This window comes from Leucopleurus acutus (genome assembly GCF_964270905.1).
Source record: "Leucopleurus acutus genome assembly, chromosome: 18".
In the NCBI taxonomy this organism is placed as follows: Eukaryota; Metazoa; Chordata; class Mammalia; order Artiodactyla; family Delphinidae; genus Leucopleurus; species Leucopleurus acutus.
In genome coordinates, this window is record NC_139160.1 from 46,324,057 (window position 1) to 46,349,406 (window position 25,350).

Here is a 25,350-nt window from a genome sequence, read left to right on the forward strand (position 1 = left end):
GCCTCGATGCGATTGGCTGGTTCGCGGACAGCGGTGAGACGCGATTGGCCAGTCGAGCGCAAGGCTCGTGCTCTGGTTGGCCTAAGCGCGGAAACGGGGAGTTAAAGAGTCTGTGCCTGTCGTGGGAGCTGGACTGGCACCTCGGAAGCGCCCTGGCGTCGCTTTGGGGGGCTTCCTATTTGTACACATCACTAGGTATGTTCTTTGTAGTTCCTGGCCTTTCCTCCTGTCTCGAATTGGAGAGCTCACGTAGCCCGGCTCCGGACCGGCCTGCACGCTCGCCTCGGGATGAGTGGAAGCTGCCAGGGAGTAGGTGCGGAAGAGGGGGCGCCAAGAAAGAGTGATCGAGTAAGATTGGGGATGACACCGGCGTGAGTGTCCTCTTCTGTTCTTCACCCGAGGAGGCCAGCTGCAACGTCAGCCATCCAAGGAGTGGGTTCTTTTTCTCTAGTTGTAGCCCCCCTTGACGGGAAATAATGCAGTCTCGCCTTCTATCCTGGGGGTCTTAGCCTTTCGCTAAGGGTGTTTGAGAAGAGGCAACCCAAAGCGGTTAATTTCCTAGCCCTAATCAGTCATTCTTTGCTGACGGGGGCTAATGTGCAAGAAAGGCACCCGTGCACAGAGAGACCAGAGACTTCCTGGTCTCTTGTTTGCTCGCTATTCATAATTGTTTAGTAACTGCAGTTTGTTAGGGAATTGCTGGGCTATCCGAATTATGTTCAAAGTGTGTAGAGACTTGAGATAATGAATTAAAAACTGTAGGTATAAATTCTTTAGTGGAAAAAGGTTTTGTGCCTATTGGAACATTTAGTTGTCTCGAAGACGGACCTGAACTCATTCACCTTTGGTGGACTGCAGCTTACAAGACACTTAACTTCTCTGAACTTGTTAATTCTCCTGCAAAATTATATCACTAATACTTTCCCTCTCTAGCTTTCCAGGTTATTCAGAGGATCACATTTGTGTAAGCTTATAAAAAAAAACCCAGGAGGCTTAGGTTTTGAGTTAATTCTTTTTGTGAAATGTATGTTTGTTGAATACATTTTAGTTGTCAAAATGAATGTCTAGGGAATTTTGTACTTTTATTATACATACTTCTGATTTCTTTTTAGTTTTCTCTCTGTACTATGGGAGATGTCAGAGAATCAAAAATGCAAATAACACCTGAAACTCCAGGAAGAATTCCTGTTTTAAATCCTTTTGAAAGTCCTGGTGATTACTCTAATCTCCACGAACAAACTGTCTCCAGTCCTTCTGTTTTTAAATCGACAAAATTACCAGTAAGTTATTCTTGACTAGTGTTTCCAAACAACTTTAAATGTAATTATCTTTCTTTACAAGACAAGTGGGAAATTTATCATGGAACATACATATCTGGAATGTTCTTTTTAATTGTAATGTTCATTATAATGTAGTGGTTGGGCTAAAAATAACTTAGCCGGATTTTTTTTTTTTAGTTAGCATTTCTTTTTATTTTATTCAATAGATAGCATGTTAGCTTCCTACAGCTGTGAGTGGTGCTAGTTACTATGGTTGATGATATGTGTACTAATCCATGATAAAGAAGAAACTACGTCATCTAATTATTCTCCGGTATTCAACAAACATTATTTGAGTGCTATTTGTCAGGTACAGTTCTTAGCTATAGAGGTTATACCTTGAACAAGTCAGGGTCATAAAACACAAATTCTCAAAGAGCTTATACTCTCATCCAGGGGTCAGCAAACTTTTTCTGTCAAGGGCCAGATAGTAAATATTTCAGGCTTTGCAACTCATCAGGTTGCTGTTACAACTAGTCACCTCTGCCTTATATTGTAGAAGTGGCCATTGGTAGTATGTAAACAATAAATATGACTGTGTTCCAATAAAGCTTTATTTATGGACAGTGAAATTTGAATTTCATTTAATTTTCACATGTCGTAAATTACTAATATTCTTTTGGATTTTTGTCACCCATTCATTCTTAGCTTGCAGATTGTTTAAAAAGAAGTCAACCTCTAATGGGATAGACACACTAAACTGGCAACTTCAAGAGAATATGTTATGTGCTATAACACAAGGATGATATGGAAGAGAACGTGCTCTTTAGGAGATTAGGGAAGGCTTCATCTCTTTAGCTTATTTTTACTGTTATTGGCTACAGTGGAGAAGTTCTTTTGAAGTCTGATCTTTTAACTTAGTAAATTATCTAGGAAACTGTAAACTGGGTGGCTGTTGATGCTAGCTACACATTCATATCAGCATGAAGCTAGTTATGCACTAGAGGAAAGTTTTACAGTGATACACTTTATATTGAGTCATTATCTGACTTCATGATTTTAAATTGAATAGTATTAGTTAGTCTTAATAAAACTAACAGAATGACTGCAACTTAATCCTCAAAGCAAGAATGCATGACATCTTGGGGTTTTAGGCCTGATTTTTCAAAAATATATTCTGAATTTACAGATTAGGATTTGGATAAGTTTTTTGGTTTATTGGGTAGTTGAATATAGAAAAGCAGCACTGCTTACCACTCATAATTATTTTGAGGATCACCTATTTTATGAGCTTTTGCAGGCACTTCTGTAGTTAGGACTTTGTTTAATTTCAGTTCATTCTTGGTGAAAATAAAGACTTGATAACTCTAAGAGATTTTTAGTTTTACTTGGTCATGTTGCATCACTGATGAGTGTTAATTGTGCAATTTCTATACCTTTAATACGCTGTGATTTTTCTATTATTATGTAATTTAAACAATCACCCAGAGGGAAGACTTGGATATTTTAAAGAGATACAGTCAAGTCAGTTGATTTAGTGTGATTTGGTTACCATTTGCCATTTAATTTAGTAGTAAAGTCAAATTTTAAAATATGAGCTATAAGATATTTTTATATTATAACCATTCACATTAATTTTTGAAGCTGACATTTGAAGTCAGCATTTTGATGAACTATTTTAGTATACTTTTACTCATAAGATCGCTTTCTTTTGTTAAGACTCCAGGGGAATTTAGATGGTCTATTGATCAACTAGCCGTAATAAATCCTGTAGAAATAGACCCAGAAGACATTCATCGTCAAGCTTTCTACTTAAGTCGTTCTCGGTAAGTTTTCCTTTTTCGCACCTAAGTGTAATAACATACTTTCAAGTGAAGAGAGATAGGAAATTCCAAGGTTGAACATTTTTATTTGTAAAGAAATCAGGGAGGAAAAATTATGATACAGATTTATCTTATCTAAATAAACAGTGAGCTCAAAGAACTACATCCAGCAAGACCCCCTTGCTAACAGTTCCAGATCTGGGTAGGAGTCCTTTTCTTTTAGAGACAGTTTCCTCCCTCTGCTACTTATGGGACACCTTTGCTTCCCCAGCACGTGGTAGAAGGAAGGTCATTTTGAAATCTGTATCTTTGTACATGATTATGACTTCTGCCATTGAATTTTTATTTTGTTTTCCTTTTTGGTGATATGGGATAGAGTAAAATGCTGTTTTATTACCACCTACATTTAGGGAAGCTGAAAGTCCCTTTACCAAGTTAAGACACATTGAATGGAAGAGTATCCATTATCAACAGAGAGAGCTTTTCTAGACATCATCCAGCTTTGACACTTGGGGATCTGATTTACATTATCAGCCTAGTAGTCAGAGCAGCCCTAACTAATGTTTTTGTTGATGTGTTGTATAGATTTACAAGTACTAGTGTGTCTTAGACTCCTGTTACTTAATGATGCCTAATGTAGTGAGACCATACACTTCTTTGGGGGAACATGCATACTTTTTGATTACCAACTGCAGTCATCTGTAATTACAAATTACAGATAGCAGTAGTCAGTAATAGTTTGAGGGACTCTTTTGTTGATGTCAGTTTTATAGTTTGATTTTTTTTTTATATTTGAAATAATCAAATCCTGATATGATCAGCTTTTAATTTTTGGTACTAAGGTACATGTGTTATTGGTATAAGATAATGAATAATTCTTTTCCCTTTAACTAGAATTTAATCACACAAAGATGTACACGTATTGAGATGCTCTTGCAAATATTTATCTGGCTTTTCTACCCCTTCCTCTTTTGGCTTGGTAGCTTGATGACCATCCCCTCATAATTAATTAATGCACATCCAAAGTGCTATAGCAAGGGACTAGAATGGGGATAGAGCATGAAAGATTTTAACTTAACACTAGATAATACCTTTGAGAGAATAGGTGAAAAGAATATCTGAAAGCAAATGTGTCACGAATGAGACAAATTTTTTGTTTCACACAAACTGTGTGCTATACTTCGCCTCCTCTCTTCAGTATATTGAACCATGGACCGTCAAGAGAGATGCGTTGAACACTGTGAGGCACTGAAGCAGTACAGGAGGTTCTTCCTGCCCTGTAGTCAACAAAGTTGTGACACAGCATTTCTTTACTTACTAGTAAATCCTGTATTGTTTGAGCAGGTTTGTGAAAAGAACCTTGGTGTATTTCAGTAGATAGACCTGTAACGTAGAAGAGGGGGAAAGACGCTGATTTAATTTAACTTCCTCATGTAATTCAGTGAATGGTTATGGCTTCTACCGAGGATAGTGAGTATACTCTTAAAACATGTTGATTCCTTCTTAGAAATAAGCAAAGGCTTCCAGTGTCTCTTCCTCTCTAACCCAAGTTCCCTATTTCAGTGCTTTCCACCTTTTTCATGCCATGCTACACATAAAAATGAGAACTGCAAATCATCCTGGTGTAAACAAATGAGTCTGTCCATACAGGAGGTGAACAGTCCTGAAAGCTCCTCTCTGCCTTGGCCACCAAGGGTCCGTTCAGGGCATACCTGTAATACTGGACCCTGCATGCATCATGCTGGTCAGGATACCCTGCCCTATATGACTCCTTAGAACCTTCCATGATCAGGCTCTCCAGTATTTGGCCAAACTGATTTTCATTGCTTCTAGCCATCACTTGAACATTTCAGGTTGTTAAAGCCCTCTGATGAAACAGCAGAAAGTTTCTGAATGAGGTATTGCTAGATCAGAGCTTACTAATACTGTACGCTGTTATTGTTATGCCCTGTCATTTTGACCTGTTTATGTCCACAATAAGATGGAGAGAACTGAGTTAGTACTCTCAGAATGGCTGTTCAAGCTGAGATATGTGGATTATCATTGTAGTCTATTTTCTCACAATTCCCTTATTTGAGAGATCCACTTGATTTTAATTTCTAATACACGTACATTATTATAAGCTTTGTTAAGCTGCAAGTTATACATGAAAAAATTTGGAGAGAAAAAAGTGTCTTACCAACTTATTGATGGTAAGCAAGTATTCTTTCTGGGAACAGATTAAAGAAGTGGGCCCTGGGAATTCCCTGGTGGTCCAGTGGTTAGTACTCCGTGCTTTCACTGCTGAGGGCCCAGGTTCAATCCCTGGTCAGGGAACTAAGATCCCACAAACTGCACGGCAGCTTGGCCAAAAAAAAAAAAAAAGAAGTGGTCCTACAAGGCTAACTGCTGAGTCCTTGGCAAGTATATGCCTTGTGCTTGAGACCCGACAATTTATATTAAAACTTACAGCTGATAAATTTGGGGTGCTATAATTGCATAATGTATCAAAGTGGGAAAAAAAGTATTTGTTTGGACAAAGTTTTATATGTTATATTTCAAATTTTATATTGTTGATATTTCATTTCAGAATTAATAATTTTGCCTGTTTATTTAGAACTGTAAGGATGATAGTTTTTTTTCCTTTTATTTCAGAGTAAGAGTTGATTCTAAAATTACGACTATGATAAACTTGCTATAATTGAAGAAAAAGAATTTGGACAATTTTTAGATTTCTTTGGAGTGACATACTTCTTAATTTGTGGTGATTAAAGGGCAAAGTTTATTCAAATTACTTTCTTTACATTGTTAATAGTAATTTAAAAATTGTATCAATGTAAGCCTTTTAAAAGAAAATATTATTCCGTTCCAACTGTGAATGGAAAGGGGGGAGGTAGGCCTAACAGCACAAGGCTGAATGAATATCTAAATACTGTCATTTATGAAATGTGATAAGGTCCCAATTTTTCTTTTAAAATGAGCTTAACATTTGCCAGTTTCCAACGGGGAAAGAAACGATTTCTTTGAAAGGTTATTATTTTAAATGTTCAATCTGCTGAAGTAATGGCATGGTTATTTTTCTTCTTTATCTCTGTATAGAATAGATAAAGATGTGGAAGACAAAAGACAAAAAGCCATTGAAGAGGTAACTTAAAACTGTTACTGATCACGAAGCTAGTTAAGCATCGATTCTGCGTGCACAGCACCTCTAAGAGAGGAAGACTTCCTTCAGATCCTTTCCTGTCCCAACTCCCACACCAGCCTACCCGTCCCCAGTCCCTCTCAGAGCTCCCCTAAGACCAGTGTTTTTGAGCTGTTCCAGCGCCTCTCGTTGTAATGACAGGTTGAGTGCTTTTCTCCCCCAGACTGAATTCTTATTTGGCCATTATTGTGCTTGTTCATCTTTTCATTCTCACGGCCTTCCTTGTGCCTTGGATGAGCACAAACCATTGTTTCAAGTTGGAGTTTATATAGAGCAAGTTGAATATTTTCAAGCCTTGGAAGTCTAGATTGGCCTCAGTAACGGTTTTATCTTTTGTTCTTGTTAGTTCTTCGAATTTTTAAGACATAGAATATATTTCATGAAATATAATGTACTGATAAATAGAAAAAGTATATCCCAAAGGTACGTTGTTTTTTTTTTAATAAAACTAATGAACTTAGTTTTTCACTTCTTGCTTTCTTTGTTTGCTGAACTCTTAGAGTATAAACGATGTCTATCTAGATATTTGCTCAAAAGTCTTCATGTCATGGTAGCATTTTTTGTTTTTCCTTTTTCTCTCACTAGCCCCCTCTATTCCTTAGCTGCACTTGGATCTTCTGCACCCCAAAAGACTTCAGCTATGGCATGTTCAGAGATCCAGTGATGTGCTGGCCCCCATATTTCAGATATAGCCTATTTCTTAGGAAATCGTTTCATATGCTTTACTCCTGACAAATGTTATCTACTTCTTAATCTATCTGATAACTTCAAAATTTTAATTCTAATCCAGTCACTTGATTCCTCCCCAGTTGAATATTCTCAGACTCTTTCCCATTTCCCAACATTTTGGGAAGTATGCTTTCTCTTTTGAATTCTCGACTTAATTTTAAAGGGAAATTCAGGAGAAAACTTAAGAAAATGAATTCAGAGTGAAGATTAGGGCCAATGTAGCAGAAGTTAATGTATCAGCAACAAATTAAATTCATACGTATGCATGTGAAATACAATAGATATATGCACATAATAAAAACAAAAACAAACTGCAAAGAAAAAATATAAATGAAAATGAAGAGCCTTTTGTTCCCTGTCTCACTCCTTAAAAGTAATTACTGTAAAATTTCTTGAGTACACTTTCAGATTCGTGTGATCACATGTGTGATAATAGCGCATGTCCTTTAAATATTTGCACATAAGTAGGATCATCATTTTTATACTGTTTTGCCTCTTACTTTTTTGCTTAATAATTTCTTAGAATTTTTTTTTGATTATCAGCATGTACCAGTTATTAGTAAATAGCATACATAGTATTCCATTGTATGAATGTATCATAGCCTAATCCAGCCCCTATTGACAGATGTGTAGGTTGTGTTCAGTGTTTTTTCTATCACAAGTAATGCTGCAGTGAACACACTTGTACGTATATCTTTGTGAACTTGCTAAGTCAGAGGGTTTGAGTTTTCAGCTTTTGGTAGATTTTGCCATATTGTTTTCCCAAAAGGTTGTACCAATTTATTCTCCCGGCAACATTATGATACTGCCTGTTTTCTCATATCTGCAATATTGGCTATTATCAAACTTCTAATTTGTGCTAATCTTATTACTTTAAAAATTCATCTTGTTATTCGGATTTGTATCTCTTTCATTCTCAGTGAACTTATACTTTGCTTCATGAGTTTGTGGGTCTTTTATATTCCTTTTTTTCTGGGAATTGTCTGTATCATCTCTGTTCCCCCTCCCGCCCTCCTTTTTTCAACATCTTTTCTTCATGTTTTCATAGGTAGTTTAGTCAAGGAAGTTAGTTCTTTGTCATAGGTATAGCAAAATATGAAGAAAATGTTCTGAGTTACCTCCAAAACATGGAGACGGGAGGGGAAAATACTGTATTACGTACTGTATTAGGCTTGATTAATTTTATGTCCAGAATGAAAGAGGAAACACATTTATCCAAATGCTGTATCTCCATTTGAGTGTACTGGCCAGTGGTGTGCTGGTAAATTAACAACAGGCCCTCTGACTGTAGGAGGAGTATGAGTTTTAGTGATTGCTGCTGTCCATAGTGTAAATACTCCAACCACGGCCAATTTCAAGTTAGTGATGTGACATCGCTGAATGGGGAAAGAAATGTAGCAGTACACCATTATATGTAGGCATTCTAACACACAGACACAAAAGACATAATTAACCTCAAGAGCATAGATGTTGGTAAATGTAGTAAAACAATTAGCAAATGATGATTTTGAGTTTTTATTACCTTTATTTTTAATATAGTTTATTTAAGTTTACATAATTTTAATATTGGCTTTGTTTGATAACTGATACACAGAATTCCTGAAATTTTAATTATTAGATCTTGAGAGTCAGGACAAGCCAGCTCCAGCACACTATTGATACCAGCTTACACGTATACATTTATCTCCATTTATTCCTTCCCTCTTCATCCGCCCTTTTGTCAGCCTCCCCCCGTGTCCAAAAAAATTGGGGGAGAAATGAAAAATATTTCCTTTATGATTAATAACCTTAGCTTAATTTGCAAATTTAAGTGGTTGATTTGAAGTATTAACATTTTTCTTTATATATACTTTAAATTTCTTCCATTTTACCTTTGCTCATTTGTGCTTTTAAGTATGAAATTTTAAAATATAACTATAAAGTCAGTATGTAACATGTTTGATGGTTATTTAACACAGCTGCCTTTTCATATTTCATATGCCTAATTTTATGACTTTAATTTTCCTAGTTTTTCACTAAGGATGTCATCGTACCCTCTCCTTGGACTGATCATGAAGGGAAGCAGCTTTCAGAATATGATTCCAGTAAATGTGAGTGTGTTAAAAATTGTCTGAATAAAAATCATAAAAATAAAAAGCAATGAATGTAAAACAACATATAGTGAGTGTCAGTTTATCTGCTTTGGTAGGAAGCTTGCTATAAATTAAATTTCTGGATACCAGAGGATTTAACTATTTAAGAGTTAGGATTCAAAACTTGACTAAAATTTACTAAATTCTTTTTTTTCTTGGCCATTCTATTTTGAATTTAACTTTTTCTTCATAACCATTGTGAATATCAGTTATAATGATGGTTATAGAGGATCTGTAGATGCAGAAATAGTTGGTATTGAATATAGAGCTGAATTGTTAATTTTTGCAGTGATTTTGAAGGTTAATTTTTTTTAATGAAATCCTTAAATTGCTTTTGCTTTTTGCTAATTTCCTGGTTTCTTATAATAGTAGAGGAAGGATGGGCATTTATAGGACCTCTGGGACAGTGTAATACAGCTGATTATCTGCAAAATTAAAAAGGAAGTTGAAGAGCAAGCCAGTAATCTTTCAAGTATTTTTCTACCTCTAGGAAGTGGTTATCTTATATTTGCTCTCACTGCCCTTTGAGCTGTGAGCAATGTTCAAGTATTACTTGTTTATATGCATCCCTCATTTCAGTGGAATTGCCCGCTCTTCTGTATAGCATACATTAATTATGCTCTCAGTATAACAGGGAATATTTGTTCCATTCTTTATCAAAAACACAATACAGAAAAAATGGATTGAGCACTTTTCATGTGTCCAGACAAGTGCTTTCAGTATTCCTTACAACAGCTCATATGAAGTGGGTGCTATTATTGGTCTCATTTTATAAGTGAGAAAATCTAGTTTTAGAAAGGTTAGAGCACTTGTCCCAGGTTACAGATATGATAAGGTGGCAGAACCTGGATTTAAAAGTAAGCATTTCTCAGTTCAGATTCTGAATCGTTGCAAACTAAAGGTGGCATGCAGTAGTGGATGGGGACCTGGGTTGTAGACCTTCTGTATTATAAACCAGAAGGGGTGACCTTGATCAACTTTTTCAATCTCTTTAGGCCTCAGTTTTTCACTTGTAAAATCAAGGGGTTAAACTAGATGGTTGTGTGATAACATGCCTCCCAGCTCTAAAATTCTGTATCCAAGGTGATGTATTCATAGATGGTAGGTTTCTTCCCCCCAGTGTTTTAATGCTGGATTTTTGAACAGGTGAATCAACCTTGTTATGTGATCTTTTTTATAACATCATTTTATATTCGAGGTAACCTGTTTTAGTTAAAGTGAGGCAGATCAGGAAGATGCTAAAAATACTACATACAGCCTCTTTGGTGTGCTCATCAAGCCCGTGATGACAGAGTGCAGTGGTTAATTGGCGGGGGTGGGAGGGGGTGCGCAGGCCTGTGCTGTCTACAGTGGTGTTGGGAGATAGTTCAGTTCTCTGTGGGTCTCGCATTTCTATACATCTCATGAAGAGCGCCACGGACAGGTTTTGATCCAGGCTGTTTTTTCAAGGATGTTTGTATTGTGAACATCCTTGGAAAACAGAGATGGAGTATCCCTCTGGAGCAGAGGGTAGGTTTGTTTGGCTGTCTAGTGCAGTAATGGTAACGTCTCCCTCTGGGGCAGGTTTGCTTGCAGCTTATAAAGAATGGGATTTCCCGTGCTTAGGGTTCCTCAGCTGGGGCACAGACCCTCTGTGTGTGCTGTATCCACCTGGGCTCTTTCATGTCCCTTCCTTGGGACTGAGGGGGCAAAGGGAGCTGACGTGAACATGAAGCTCATGTTGCCTCCTGTGCTGAGAATAATGAAGTCCCTTTGTCTGTGACCCGAAGCCTCCTTTCTTCAGCCAGCATCTATGCAACGTTGACACACTAACCTGTCAGACCCTTTACAGTTCTTGACATATGGTAGCCACTAGCCACATGTGGCTATTTACATTTAAATAAATTAAAAGTGAAATTTTAGTTTCCTGCTCATACATGCACATTTCAGGTGCTCAGTAGCCGCACGTAGTGGTGACCATATTGTCCCACACAGATATGGAACATTTCCATCATCACAGAAAAAGTTCTGGAAAACACTACCTTAGAGTAGAGATTGGCAACCTCTATCTGTAAAGGACCAAATATTAAATATTTTAGGCTTTGCAGACCATACAGTTTCTGTTGCAACCAGTCAACTCTACTGCTTTACCATGAAAGTGTATCCCTGATGATACATAATGAATGAGTGTGGGTGTGTTCCAGTAAAACTTTATTTACAAAAATAGGCAACCAGCCCGATTTGTCTCATGAGCTATCATTTGCTGACCCTCACTCTAGAGTAATGCCGTCTGGGTTTGAGTCATGCCCAGTTTAGCTTAGTAGCTGTGTGAACTACTTAGCTTTCCTGTGCCTCACTCTCCTTCCCTATGAAATGATGAAATGAGATAATACTTCGAAGATCATGTACCTAGCACATGGTAAGTGCTCAGTGTTATTTACCCGAAGAATAACAAAGACAATGGTGAGTCGGGGGAACAATGATTTTGTTTGTACACATTAGCTTATGCTGTCAATTTTTATGCAGCAATTTATGCAGCAAGGTGCTTCAATGACTGTACTACCCATTGCATTTTTATTTATGGGCTTGAAGGAGAATTTCTCTGGGAACTATACATAGGCTGAGGATTTCTGAGTTATAGGCTACATGTTTTCTGATTTGACTGTGCGGCGCCAGGCTGCTCGCCAGAACGACTGTACAGTCTGCACAGCCACCCGCAGTGCCTAGGGTTCCCATATCCCCACATCCCTGCCAGTACGTGGCTTTCACATTTTTGCCTTTCTCATGGGTTGTTTGACATTCTAAATGATGGTTTTAATTTTCATTTCTCATATATTAACAGCCTTTTTATTTCCTCTCTTGTAAAATGCCTATTTCTAATTCCTTCCTATTGGAGTTGTTGTCTCTTTTTTTTTCCTTTGAATTTCTAAGATACCTTGTAGTTACATTTGTAGTTATCTTAGTTCTAAACATTTCACATGTCATCTCCAGTCACATATGTGCTACTTTTGTTTTGATGTCTTTGGTTACCTAGAAATTCTTATTTTGGTGTAATCAAATCCATCCATTTTTCCTCATTTGATTGTGGTCTTAAAGTTATCTATGAAGTCCTTTTAGAGGAAACAACCAAGAAAACACTTGTAATACAGTTGAAAAGTGGTGTGAGAATAATCCTGTCTAGATGGAAGACACAGTTTAAGCTGAGACTTGAGTTAGCCGGACTCGGGGAATAGGGCAGAAAAGTCAGAGAGGAAAGAATATTAGAAATACCTAGAGGTGAGAGAGAGAACCTGTTTGTTTTTTAAGGTATTCAGATAATGTTTGGTTGGAGGACAGCTGTGCTAGAGACAGAGACAAGGTTTTGGAAGGGCTTTATTTACACCATTAAGGTGTTTGGACTCCAGCCTAAAGACCAAGGCCATTACAGGGTTTTCGCAGCAGAGTGCCTTGGTTGCATTTGCCTTCTAGAAGGTCACACTGCCTACAGCAGAGAAGGCATTTGAATCTAGAATTCTATTTTTTCACCCATTTATTTACTACCTGGTGCTTTTTCAAGTTAAGAAGCTTAATATTAGTCATTAACTTCAGATTTTTAAAAAAATTATTTGGACACATATTTTTGACTCCTCTCGGCGAAAAAAAGAAAACTGAGCACGGTTTTATTGATCAAATTTCAGTTTCTTTCAGAATGGCCTGGTGCTTTAATTCCGACAATTTATCTATTTCCATTTTGGAAAAGCATCAAGCAACAGAGGATCTGTTTGAGGACATTGACGTTGACTAACGTGTGTCCCCAACCTTTAAAGGTTGACGTCATGTAGAGCACCGCTGCTTTCCCTAAAAAGTATCTCTTGGTGCCGCCTTACTTGCTGTGGTAATCCTTAAGTCTTATCCTTATGCTTCCTCGAAGTTGACAATCAATCAATCAATAAAAAAACAAACAAACTTAGCAGAAACATGCCAAGTTATATACTTACATATGCAGACATTTATTTTTTAAATGTAAAAGTTTCCACACTTCATTTTTTTACTCTGGAAAAAGTAACCCTAAAGTAAATGAACAGAAAATGTAAGATTTTTCACTTAGAATGTTTTACAGGTATTAACGTCAATAATGAATCTCCAATTGGAAGAAAGCTGACCATACATTCTGAGACAAGCAATGGTGAGTATGAATGTAAATTGGAAAAGAAGTATGTTCCATATTAAGCGACATTTGATGTTAATTTCAGTACATGTGATAACACTTCACTCTGGAATTGAAGCTGTTTACTTTTTATGAATAAGCTATATGAAAGCTGACCTTGAGAAACAGAATAGATATATCCATCCATGTTTGAGAAGTGTCAATAGTGTGTTATTTTGTGATTCAAATCATGTGAATCGAATTTTGGTTTTGGAAGGCATTCTTTTGAAAATTTGTTAATATTGGGAAATCTATCCCCAAATATATATAGGCTGGCTTCTTTTTTTTTTTTTTTTGCGGTATGCGGGCCTCTCACTGTTGTGGCCTCTCCCGTTGTGGAGCACAGGCTCCGGACGCGCAGGCTTAGCGGCCATGGCTCACGGGCCCAGCCGCTCTGTGGCATGTGGGATCTTCCCGGACCGGGGCACGAACCTGTGTCCCCTGCATCGGCAGGCGGACTCTCAACCACTGTGTCACCAGGGAAACCCAGGCTGGCTTCTTTTCTGATACAAGTGCCAGCAGCACAACCAGAAGTTATCTTTTACCATTAACAGGTTTACATCAGTGCTGGAAAGTGTGGGAAACAGGAAGGTGGCATGTTATGGAATGGGATGCGTAAAGTAGATAATTCAGTTTGTCTGGAGCATCATGGGGAGATGGTTGATGGGGAAGCACATGCTAAACTGCATGGGATACACTTGCATTGATTTAACCATGTTTGTGTTTATCTGCTTGCTTCCAGCTGCTTGCCAGACATTGCTGTCTCTTCCTGTGGATTTTAATTTAGAAAAGGTATTAGGTAAGTATTGTATTTGTTTAAACCTTTAATAACTTAAATAAAAGGTTTTGTTTTAATGGCTTTTGTAAGTGGGAATCTGTGGCAATGCCTCCTCTAAAGAAGTGGGGAAGCCTGAAATTTCTCATTTTTCTTTAATATGGCCTGAATTAGCCTTTTTATCATAGTGAACTTAACTATAGACATAAACTATTCATGAACACATCTTATTGGCACTACCCATACTAATAATGAGGCACTAAAAAAAGAAGGAATCGTTTCAGATTTCAAGCAGCACCTGTGCAGTTAAACTTTGCCCTCTTTTTGGAAAACAGTTCAAACATAGAGACTGGTTTTTAAAACATCAGACAACTGAAATATAATTGCTCTTCCAAATGACTAGCTCTGCCTTTTATTCTGTTAATATTAAATATAGGTGACTATTTTAGAGCTGATGAATTTGCAGATCAATCTCCCGGAAACCTCAGTTCTTCATCCCTCAGAAGAAAGCTATTTTTAGATGGCAACGGAAGTATCTCTGACTCCTTACCTCCAGCTTCTCCCAGAAGTCCTCGTAGTGGTGTTCAAGCATCACTTGAGGTTTTTTATTCAATAGATCTATCTCCTGTGCAGTGTAGGAGCCCTGTGCAGACCCCGAGTTCGGTAAGAAGTGGGCCAAGTGGCTGGTTGGTTGGCTATAGGCATCTTGGACCTAGATGCTCCTATTGCTGTCAAGAGGAATGATTGTCTTTTGGGTTTTATATTTCATGCGGATTAGCCTAGTTCACATTTTGTCATTAGGTATAGGAATGCTTTTTGTCAGACTCTCCAATTTTGTATTTAGAGGTAAATGAGTCTCGAGGAATTTCAGGGTAAGGTACTTACTGAATTACGGAAGAGTTTCAGTATAACACAACTAGATTGGTGTTAGTGGACTAACTTAAAATTTTTCATAAACTGCTACTTGGTTTGTGTAAATACGGTGCATTTATATTTTATCTTCTCTAGTATATTCTATTTCAGAATTTTTGGAACAGTCTTCTTAACTATCCTTGTTACAAGATGCCTTGTCTTTTAGCGTGTTTTTTTTTTGTTGTTGTTGTTTTACCTTTTTTTTCTTATTATAGTATAGTTGACTTACAGTGTTTTATTAGTTTCAAGTGTACAGCAAAGCGATTCAGTTATACATCCGTATATATGTTTTTTTCAGATTCTTATCCCTTATAGGTTATTACAAAATACTGAGTAGAGTTCCCTGTGCTATACAGTAGATCCTTGTTGATTATCTATTTTATATGTAGTAGTGTGTATATGTTAATCTCAAACTCCTAATTTATCCCTCCCCACCTTCCCCTTTGGTAACCATAAGTTTTTTTCGTGTGTCTGTGGGCCTGCCTTTTGGTGTCTTGCCTTTTGCCACAAAGCAAAGGTGGCATCTTGCTTTCTGGTGAATAACCAAAGTTATACAACCTAGTTTATGAATGTGTTTCAAAAATAAAGATAAATAGCACTTGGTGTAACAGAGCTAAGGAAGAGAACCGTTTAATTTTATTTATTTATTTTTATCACAGGGGCAGTTTTCTTCTAGCCCTATTCAGGGTAGTGCAAAAAAATACAGTTTGGGAAGCATAACCAGTCCTTCACCTATTTCTTCACCCACTTTCTCACCAATTGCATTTCAAATAGGAAAGACACCACTCTCAGGTATGTCTTGTAATACAACCCCCAATTAAAATTTTATATGGTCAATATTTGTTATTAAAGAGTCTCTTTTTAGCTTGTTCTAACTACAGAGCTCCAAATGACCACTCACCCTTTTAAAATTTAGAAACTTGGATTTTTTTTTTTTTTTTTACAAAAGGAACAATTTACTTTTTTTGTTTTTTTTTTTTTTTACTTTTTTTTTTTAACAAAAGGAACAATTTACTTTCAAAGACTGAAATTCTCAGCAAAGTTCTGCTCTCATGTCAGATACAGGTAATTTGACTAGCAGTATTTATACCAAACATCTTACAAGCAGAATCAAAGAAAGATGGCTGTCGTAGAGATAAGTTGGTTTCGGTATGCCTTCCAGTGTGTAGGTTCAGACTTTGGTAATCAGATATTCATATTGATATTGTGTAAAGATATACTTGTTTGAGTAAAGTTTTTAGGTAGTGTGTGAGAATTTACATATTTTTCTTTGCAATATGTCAGTTTTTCCTTGAAAAAAATTATAGCACTTCTTGAAAATTATTCATAGTTTACAAAACCTATTCATAGTAAATAAAATTGGAAAACTGAAAACTATTTTTGTTAGTCTTCCTTTTATATATGTACATGTGTATGTGTGTATATACCTTCATACATATATGAACACACACACACACACACACACACATAGTTCTATATCCTGCTTTTTTCACAAAGCATTCTATTAGGAGTATTTTCGTAGGTCATTCAAGTCATTTATTATTGTTTGAAACCATGATTTTGAATCACTATATGATATTCCATTTCACAGATGTATCTTTTGTTTTCAATCATTGATAAACATTTAAATTATTTCTTTTTTTTATTGTATGTACAGTGTATTGTACATATTTATTTCTTTAGGTTAAATTCTCAGAAGTGGAATTATTTGGTGAAAGGGGATGACTGTTTTTAAGGCTCTTGAGGAATTTTATCAAATTTTCTTCATAAGAAGTTGTACCAATTGAAATTTTCATCAGTGGTGTGTGAAAAGTCATCTTTTTCCCCATCTAGCAACACTGGTCTTACCATCCTTTTTGATGTTTGTTAATTTGGTACATTACAAAAAGGTCTCTTACTGCTTTAATTTTCTTGTCTTTGGTTATTACAATGTTGAACTTTTTCCAAATGTTTATGGGTCATTTGTTTGGGGGGATTATTAGTTCAGACTTCAGTGTTTTTGTTGAACAAATGGTCTCTCATTGCTTTAATTTCCATATTTTTTATTATTTTTGTGACCAAACACTTCATATGTTCATTTACCATTGGGAGGATTGTTTATATCCTTTTGCCCATTTTTTTAAACTTTTGTTTTTATTAAGCTAACGAAGCTATAAAAATTATTAACTTTTAAGGCATTTTGATCATTTTGTTAACCATTGTTAAGCTCTTTATTGTTGGAAATATTATTTTGCAGTTTTTTGTTTGCCTTTTAATGTTGCTTATAGTATTTTACATAAACAGAAATAGATTATTACATATTTCATTTACCAGGTACAGCTGTTAATTTGCAGCTATCAGCTGGTTTGTTCTATTATCTTGGATGTGAACAACATTGTTATAGTAGCAATATGCTTGAGGATATTTGCCAGAGGAATTATATTTTGAAGAGCCTCACTCTGTTTATGGATACACATTCATTTGTGCTATTATTTTTAACACCAAAATTTCACTTCAGGAAACACCACCACTGTTAGAGAAATCCAGTTTTTCTGGCATGAAACATGATGATGACCATTTAGTAATGGCTTTCCCATGTCCATGTTTTCATGATGTGATTTTTCCTTCCCAATCTTTTTTTTTCCACTCCCAATCTTTTAGAGCAAAGGAAGTTAACTTTCCATTCTCCTGATGCTTCGTCTGGAACAAATTCTAATGGAATTACCAATCCGTGTATCAGAAGTCCTTATATAGATGGCTGCTCACCAATTAAAAATTGGTCTCCTATGAGACTTGAGATGTGTACAGGGGGTGCTAAGTATCGGCCCTCACTGATTCGGGTACCTTTTACTCTCGAGGCTCACAGCGAAGATGAAGGAGACAAGGCAGATGTTCCTTCCACAGACGCCTCCTCCCTAGCCATGGGCACGGCTGGAGTCCACCTGCCGCAGTTGGATGGTGACACTTGTCCACATGGCGCACACTTGGTAGTGACCGCCATGTCTATTACCCAGAACCAGTCCGGTGCTTCTGAGAAAGAATTGGCACTGCTTCAGGATGTGGAAAGTGAGAAGGAGAATAACACTGTGGATATGGTCGATCCCATAGAGATAGCAGATGAGACCACTTGGATTAAGGAGCCCGTTGATAATAGGAGTTTACCCATGACTGACTTTGTGAGTGGGATCGCCTTCAGTATTGAAAACTCTCACATGTGCATGTCACCTCTCGCAGAAAGCAGTGTCATTCCTTGTGAAAGCAGTAACATTCAGGTAAGGTATTTGAATATTCTAGAGTCCTTTCCTTGGTCCCTTGTTCTTCGTCCTTTCTTTTGTAAGATTATAGTGAGAAAGAAAATGGGTTGTATGTGAGACTTAACAGCATTACATATGTATTTTTAATCAGTACTAAGTGATATCAAGAGGGTTAGTTCTTTTAACTTGGACTGATGATGCATATATTTAATATTCACATTCACTGATATTTATTTGGAGTAGGAAAATAAGAGAGCAGAAAAGAAATCAAGCTGCTCTGTTTTTACAAACTGCTAGAATCCGGCAACTTCTCAGGGTTCACCTCTCTTTCCTGTGGAGCTAGTTCCCAAAGAATTCAGTTTTTGGTTAGTGTTTGTATTCTAAAAATACAGTAGTTTTGGTTTTTCCTTTATATAATTTAGGAAAAGCAGTTTAGAGCACTTTTATGTATATTTCTTTTGGACTTTAAAAAAAATGTGATTTGTAACCACCATTTTTCATGTAATCATACATTTCCAATTTTGCAACATCTGGCAACAGGAAAGCATGATTCATTTGACAAATACACTTCACAGCTAGCACTTACTTTCAGAAAGACATTTGTTCCACTAACTGTCATATTCTTTGAGTTGAGAGTTTTGAAAGAACTTTAAACTAGAAAGGCAATTCTACCTGCCGTTTCATAGTAACAATATCTAACACTTATGTAGCTCTTACAATATGTCAGGCATTATTCCAAGTACTTTACACATGTTAATTTGTTTAATCTTCACAACGGTCCTGTGAAATAGGTATACCATCATCCATATTTTACAGATGAGGAAACCGAGAGTCAGAGAGGTTCGGTCAATTGCCTGTATAGCTAGCAAGTGGTGGAGTCAAAAGATTCAAATCCTGGCAGTCTGGATTCCATGTTCTTTAATCCAAGTTTATACTGACCCATAGTAATAGTTAACACTACACAGTCTTCCAATGTGCCAGACACTCTTCTAACCTCTTTATAGATACTAATTCATCTAATTCTCACAACAACTCTATAATGCTTTAGTGCTCTCAGTTTTGACATGCTAAAGTGTAAAACTCATGGAGGGATTTTAAATGATCCCAAATTACATATAATCTTTTGCTCATATTTTATGCCTATGCTGCCTATCCTGACTTCTAGGATTGTTGCTCAAAAAAATACACTAGAATCGCTTTCATATTCCAGCTTCTAAATTTGGTTCCTAAGTAAAGAAGCGCATCCAGTCAAACTTAGCCTTAAAGGTATTGTTAACTTTTTTGCTCTCCTTTTTTCTTACTCCCTCTTTTTTTCAGAGCATCTGTAGCAGCATTATAGAATACTTAGATGGAAATACACATTAATCATCCAGTCCACCTACCCCTTGGAAGCCTGTCTCATTATAAGTTGCCATCACTCCCTGCCTGAGTACCTGCAGGGGTATCCCAGCCCATCTTAGAGGACTTCTCTCACCATTTACAAGCCTCTTCCCTAGCGAGCTGAACTATGGTTCTGTCTGTGGTATCTATCAGTCAGTTTCAGTTTTATCCTTTGGGTCATATCATAATAATGTGTACTGTTTGCAGAACATTTTGTAGTTTAAAAATGTTTTCTATACATTCTTTCCTACCACAGGGGTAGCTCCAAACATTCAAAGACAGTCACATTTTCCCAGGGCCTTTTGACTTGCTTTACTGTGACGGGTTGGCCTCCAAGCATTGTACACAGCTGTATTCCTGGAATATCCCTTCATCATCCTGAGAATTCCCTTAACCTCTCGCATGTTCTGTACCCTGTTCTTCTGTTTCCTGGTTTACTTCTCACTTGACTGGAACACATTTTCTAGTAGCTTTCTGAGAAAGAGTACCTTTTTCAAGATACTGCACGTCTGATCACATGTTCTTTATTCTCTCACATTTGAGTTTGGAAATAATTTTCCTTCAGACTTTGTTTCGTTGATTCTGTTTTCAGTGTTGCTGGTGAGAGATCTGAAACCATTTTAATATTAATCTTTTGCATATGGTCTCTTTTTATCCCTTTCTGGAGTAAAGGATCCTGAAATTTCAGTGATTATTTGGTATGGGTTCCTTTTCATCAGTTGTACTGGGCACTCAGAGGGCCCTTATGATCTGTAAACTCATGCCCTTCACTTCTTGGGTCTTTTCTTGAATAATATCTTAGATTTCTCCTCTCGTTTTCACCATTCTTTGAACTCCTTTTGATTCTCCAATTTAAAAGCTTTTCACAGTTTTTTTTAACTCCCTTTTGTTCTAATTTTTGGGAAATTTGGTCAACTTCATACAATAACCCTTCCATTGAGTTTTTATTTCTGCATCTTAAATTTGTAACTCTTTTGTTTGTTTTGCTTTTGGTGTTAATTTAAAAATCTGTAGAGTGGCTGGCAAAGCATTGCATGGTCTGGCCTTTCCCTTACTCTCCAGCCTCATTTTGATTCCCTTCCTTCTCTGTTTCAGTCACATTGGCTTTCCAGAGTTTGGAATACCATGTTGTCTCCCTTGACGCCTGTGGCGGTTAACGAGATGACCTGTGTTGTCTGGTTGGCACACAGTAGGCACTGACATTAGTAGTGGTCTGGATGGGAGCCAGTGTGGTAAGCCACCATGTTATGTTAGGGGCACCATGATCCTTCTCTTCCTAGAGAGTGGGACAGACTCCCTGTGTACCGTACTCCCTGCACCACAAGGGTTTTGTTCAAATGGAACGTCACGCCCAGGAGTAAACAAATATGCATCCATTCCCGAAAACTGGAAACATTTTTCTTAAGATGATGATAGAATGCACTTTCTAGGCTATTCTTATGTTTGTGTTGGGGGCAAATGTAGTCTTTCCTTCGCTGATCATAATTTGCATAAAAGGGCGTAAGTGCAAGATGACTGCATTGTGGGTTGTGTTGTTTGGTGTTCGTCACTGTGCACGTTAAGTGTGGAGTGTGCAGTGAGTGGACAGGGGCAGTGGGGCCTCAGCTCTTCGTCATCTCATTCCGACACTGTGAAAGTTACCCTTTCTGAACCTTAGCCTCATTTGTGAAGTTAATAGGGTGCTGCAAGGAGAAAATAAGTATATTACATGGAGCGCCATACAGGGCTGGTGCTTTTTTTAGGCCCTCATGAAATAAATATTTGTCATATTTGTACCAAAACTGAAGTTTGCTAGTCCCTTTTTTTCTTTTGCTCTTTTGGGCTGTAACAGTGTGTTGTAGAATGCTGTAATTTTAATTAAAATGAAAAGCTGAGCTAACATCTAGAGCCATTATGTACGTGGTATTATTATGAAGGTAAGATTTTTATTTCAGCGATGGGTATGAGTATAATGTAAGCCACCTTTTAAAAAATGTGTATTGTTTTGAATCCTCTTAAAGGTAGCTTGCCATTTAGGTAAATTTTATTTAGAGATGCAAGTAAGCCATTTAAGACAAGCTTGGTAAATGAGTTGGAAGAAGTTGATTGTAATCTTCATTTTCATCTACTGGGTGTGAGCACAAAGTAACAGGGAAGTATGTTCTTAGTGGTTTGTACACTGACTTTCAAGAAAATTACAGGGACTTCCCTGGTGGTCCAGTGGTTAAGACTCTGCGCTTCCACTGCAGGGGGCGTGGGTTTGATCCCTGGTCAGGGAACTAAGCTCCCATATGCTGCGTGGCGCAGCCAAAAAATAAATAAAATAAAATAAAATAACCTAGAATTTAAAAAAAATAAAGAAAATTACAAGATATGTTTTATTAGAAGGAATTGTAGTAACTACTTTGAAGAACAAGCAATTTTATGTTTATTACTTTTTAAATTCATTCAATATGATCAATATTAAATTGTATTAATACAATATTAAATTGTATCATTCAGTTGTGAATAATAGTATATAGTGATTCATTTAAATATTTTAAAATATTGTCTTTATATATAATTACATAAGCCAAATCTTACATATATATATTTTATATAAATATTTTAAAATAAGTTTACTTATTTAAACATAAAAGTTCCTCAAAATAAATTTTGTGGTCAAGTGAATTACACTTTGCAATGTTACCTGTGGTGGTTTTTTTTCTCTCTCTCCCTCTCATTCCGGTCAGATGGATAGTGGCTATAATACACAGAATTGTGGAAGCAATATCATGGATACGGTTGGAGCAGAAAGTTACTGCAAAGAAAGTGATGCACAAACCTTGGAAGTCGAGAATAAATCTCAAGTTTTTAATATAAAGGTATGGAAAAAACAGAGAAAGCTTGATATGGTTGTAGTTTTTTAAGTATTTACTAAATGTGACTGTTTTCAGCCTATTTTTTTCCCGTTTTGTGTAAAATCTCGTTAATTGCTATCTGTTGATGCCTCATCCTGTCTTCAGTTCATTTAATAGCAGGAGAAAGTGCTTCAAAACTTTATTTTCCTACCTCTTCTGCTATGAGGGAGCATAAGAGAAGAGGTGGGGGAAGGAGAGCTAGCGCTGCTCTGGAAATGGGGCTTGAAATCAGTTCCTTTAAGCGAAAAGGGGAACAGGAGAGGGTGCCCAATAGGAGGGAGGTGGAGGGTTTTGCCTCTAATATTGGCTCAAAGCTAAACTAAAAAAAGCATCTTGATTACTAGAGAGGGAAATAGTACAACTGAGAGATTTTACACATCAGTTACGAGCACTCAAAGGTAAGGGTTCTTTTCTTAAAATCCAAGCCTTTAGAGATAACACATGTGTATCTAAAAAACTGAGTATTTATACAAAAGTATACTGTTGAAGTGAACACTTCCTGAACCTCCAGATAGGATGGATATGTCTGTATATGGTTGGCAAGTTCCACATCCATGGATTCAACCAACCTCAGATCAAAAATATTCAGGGCAAAAAAAACCCCAAAATCCAGAGTTCCAAAAGCAAAACTTGAATTTGCCATGTGCCAGCAACTATTTACATAGAACTTACGTTGTATTTGCAACTATTTACATAGTATTTACACTGTATTGGGTATTATAAGTAATCTAGAGATGATTTAAAATATATGTAAATACTATGGCATTTCATATAAGGGACTTGAGTATCCATGGATTTGGGTATCCTTGGGGGTCCTGGAACCAATCCCCCATGGATACTGAAGGACAACTGTATTCAGATTTGAAGAATCCCATCATAATTTTAGGCACTGATCAGGAGAATTTTTGATTTTTATGTGCCAGTTTATTAATAAACAATAAATATCAAGTGTGCAACTAAACATAACTCTCCAAATGAATATTCAAATTTAATACGGAGGCCACGTTATTTTACCTTTCCTCCGTTTTGTCATGAGGTGGGATTGTAGTTGTCCATTTAAAAGCAAGCAAGCATTAAGATACAGGAAGTACTTTTATGATACAGAATACTGATTTGTAACAAAATGTATCTTCACTGTCCCTTTAGAGTGCATAAGGAAGTTTGCATCTCAGTTTTAAAAACAGTTCACATAGTTGTTGTATCCTTGAATGGTCCTATTTAAACTGAAAATAAGGTATTTTCTTTTTCACAGCAAGACCACTCAATGCAAAGGTGTTGGATGAAAATTGCAAATCGGCCTCAATGCAGCAGCCCGTAGAGCACCTCTCTCAGAACCAAAGCCTCTAACTGGACAGCTCCTCACATATTTTCCATGCATGGGATCCATAATGTGATCGTGATGGGGAAGAAACTGCTTCAACTAACATGCTGAGCTTTTTTTCTTTCCCTCCTTAATGTGAAAAACCAAGGGCTTAATTTAGTGACAACAGAAAAGCTCCTGGAACTTTCAAAGAAGTTACTGAAGTACAAGTTCAGCTTTTAGCAATAAATATTTTTGTACTGACCTTGAGTGATATGTTTGTTTAACAAAAAACTTGAGTGATAACTTTACTCCTGCCCTACAGGGTCACTTTACTGACAGCACTGAATTTAGCAGAAGTTCTGGGAACATGTGGAACTGTGAAGGTGCTATGTTTTATTTTACTTAAAAGTATGTGAATATACAGATGAATTCAAATTTATAACCTTGGTGAAAGAAATAAATGTGAGTTAGAAAGGAAACTTAATCGAAGAAGTAGAAAGGAGGTTAAGCAGGTTTCCAACACTTTTCATACTTGAGCTGTTTGTTCATTTCAGTGTAGAAATTCTTAGTTCCAGTGATAACTGGTCTAAAAAGTGTAGATCTTCATGTGTTATTATTAGTGGGGTTAATGTGGGATGCCCAGAATGTATCTCCATCCCTAGGGTAGGGAACATCCTTTGTATGGAGAGGAGTTAGTTAAGAACACAGGAGAACCAGGAAAAACTGGGTGGGGGGGTTGGGTTTCCCATAGAGTTTTAGGCTTATGAAGCTAGGGTTGGACAGACATGTAACTAAATTTTTAAAATTAAACAAACATATTCATGTTGGGAGTAGAATGGGTATATAATTTGGAGGGAAAATATTCTTTACCTTGGGAGAATGTATACTCATATTTTACAAATTACCTTTTAAAAACTGTCTCATTCAGGAGGGAATAATTCATACGTAGCCCTAGGAAATAAAGACATACTATCATTGTGTCACGTCCTTCCTTACTTTTCTGCAACTTGTAAACTTCCTGCCAACCTGCAAGACTTGTTTCTTGCTACGTACCTGGCTCATCCTCTCCCCTCTGTACACTAAACATTAAAGCCATTAGCCCCTAGGGCCATTGCTAAAGATTAGTGCATTAGGAGGCTGAGTCCTTAACCACAGGCTTTAGAATTAATAGGAGCTTAAAACAATTGTACATAAGAGGAATTCTAGATCCTAAGGGTAGGTGCTTCCCTGGCTGTGTTTTTTTTTAATAGCAAAACTCAAGAAACAACAAAGTTGTGATTGTAACTTGGATTCAAATCCTCCTCTGTCACTTATGACCCAAAATAGGCCATAAACCATCAATCTCCCACGGGTTAAATGGGGATAATAGTCCTTACCAAACAGGGTTTTTTTTTTTTTTTTCGGTATGCAGGCCTCTCACTGTTGTGGCCTCTCCCATTGCGAAGCACAGGCTCTGGACGCGCAGGCTTCGCAGCATGTGGGATCTTCCCGGACCGGGGCACGAACCCGTGTGCCCTGCATCGGCAGGCGGACTCTCAACCACTGCGTCACCAGGGAAGCCCAAACAGTGCTTTTTAAA

The 25,350-nt window shown here is 37.0% G+C and overlaps 1 protein-coding gene across 1 annotated transcript; it reads left to right on the forward strand.

The window, feature by feature from the left end:
- Positions 1–123: 123 nt before the first annotated feature.
- BORA (BORA aurora kinase A activator) lies at positions 124–23,786 on the forward strand (the record flags this gene model as incomplete). Its single annotated transcript, XM_082859762.1, has 12 exons — positions 124–195; positions 1,113–1,280; positions 2,979–3,085; positions 6,161–6,206; positions 9,001–9,082; positions 13,203–13,268; positions 14,032–14,088; positions 14,501–14,727; positions 15,636–15,768; positions 17,617–18,227; positions 22,301–22,432; positions 23,721–23,786. The coding sequence occupies exons 2-12, from the start codon at positions 1,128–1,130 to the stop codon at positions 23,784–23,786; spliced, it is 1,680 nt and encodes a 559-aa protein (XP_082715888.1). The 5' UTR covers positions 124–195; positions 1,113–1,127.
- Positions 23,787–25,350: the final 1,564 nt, after the last annotated feature.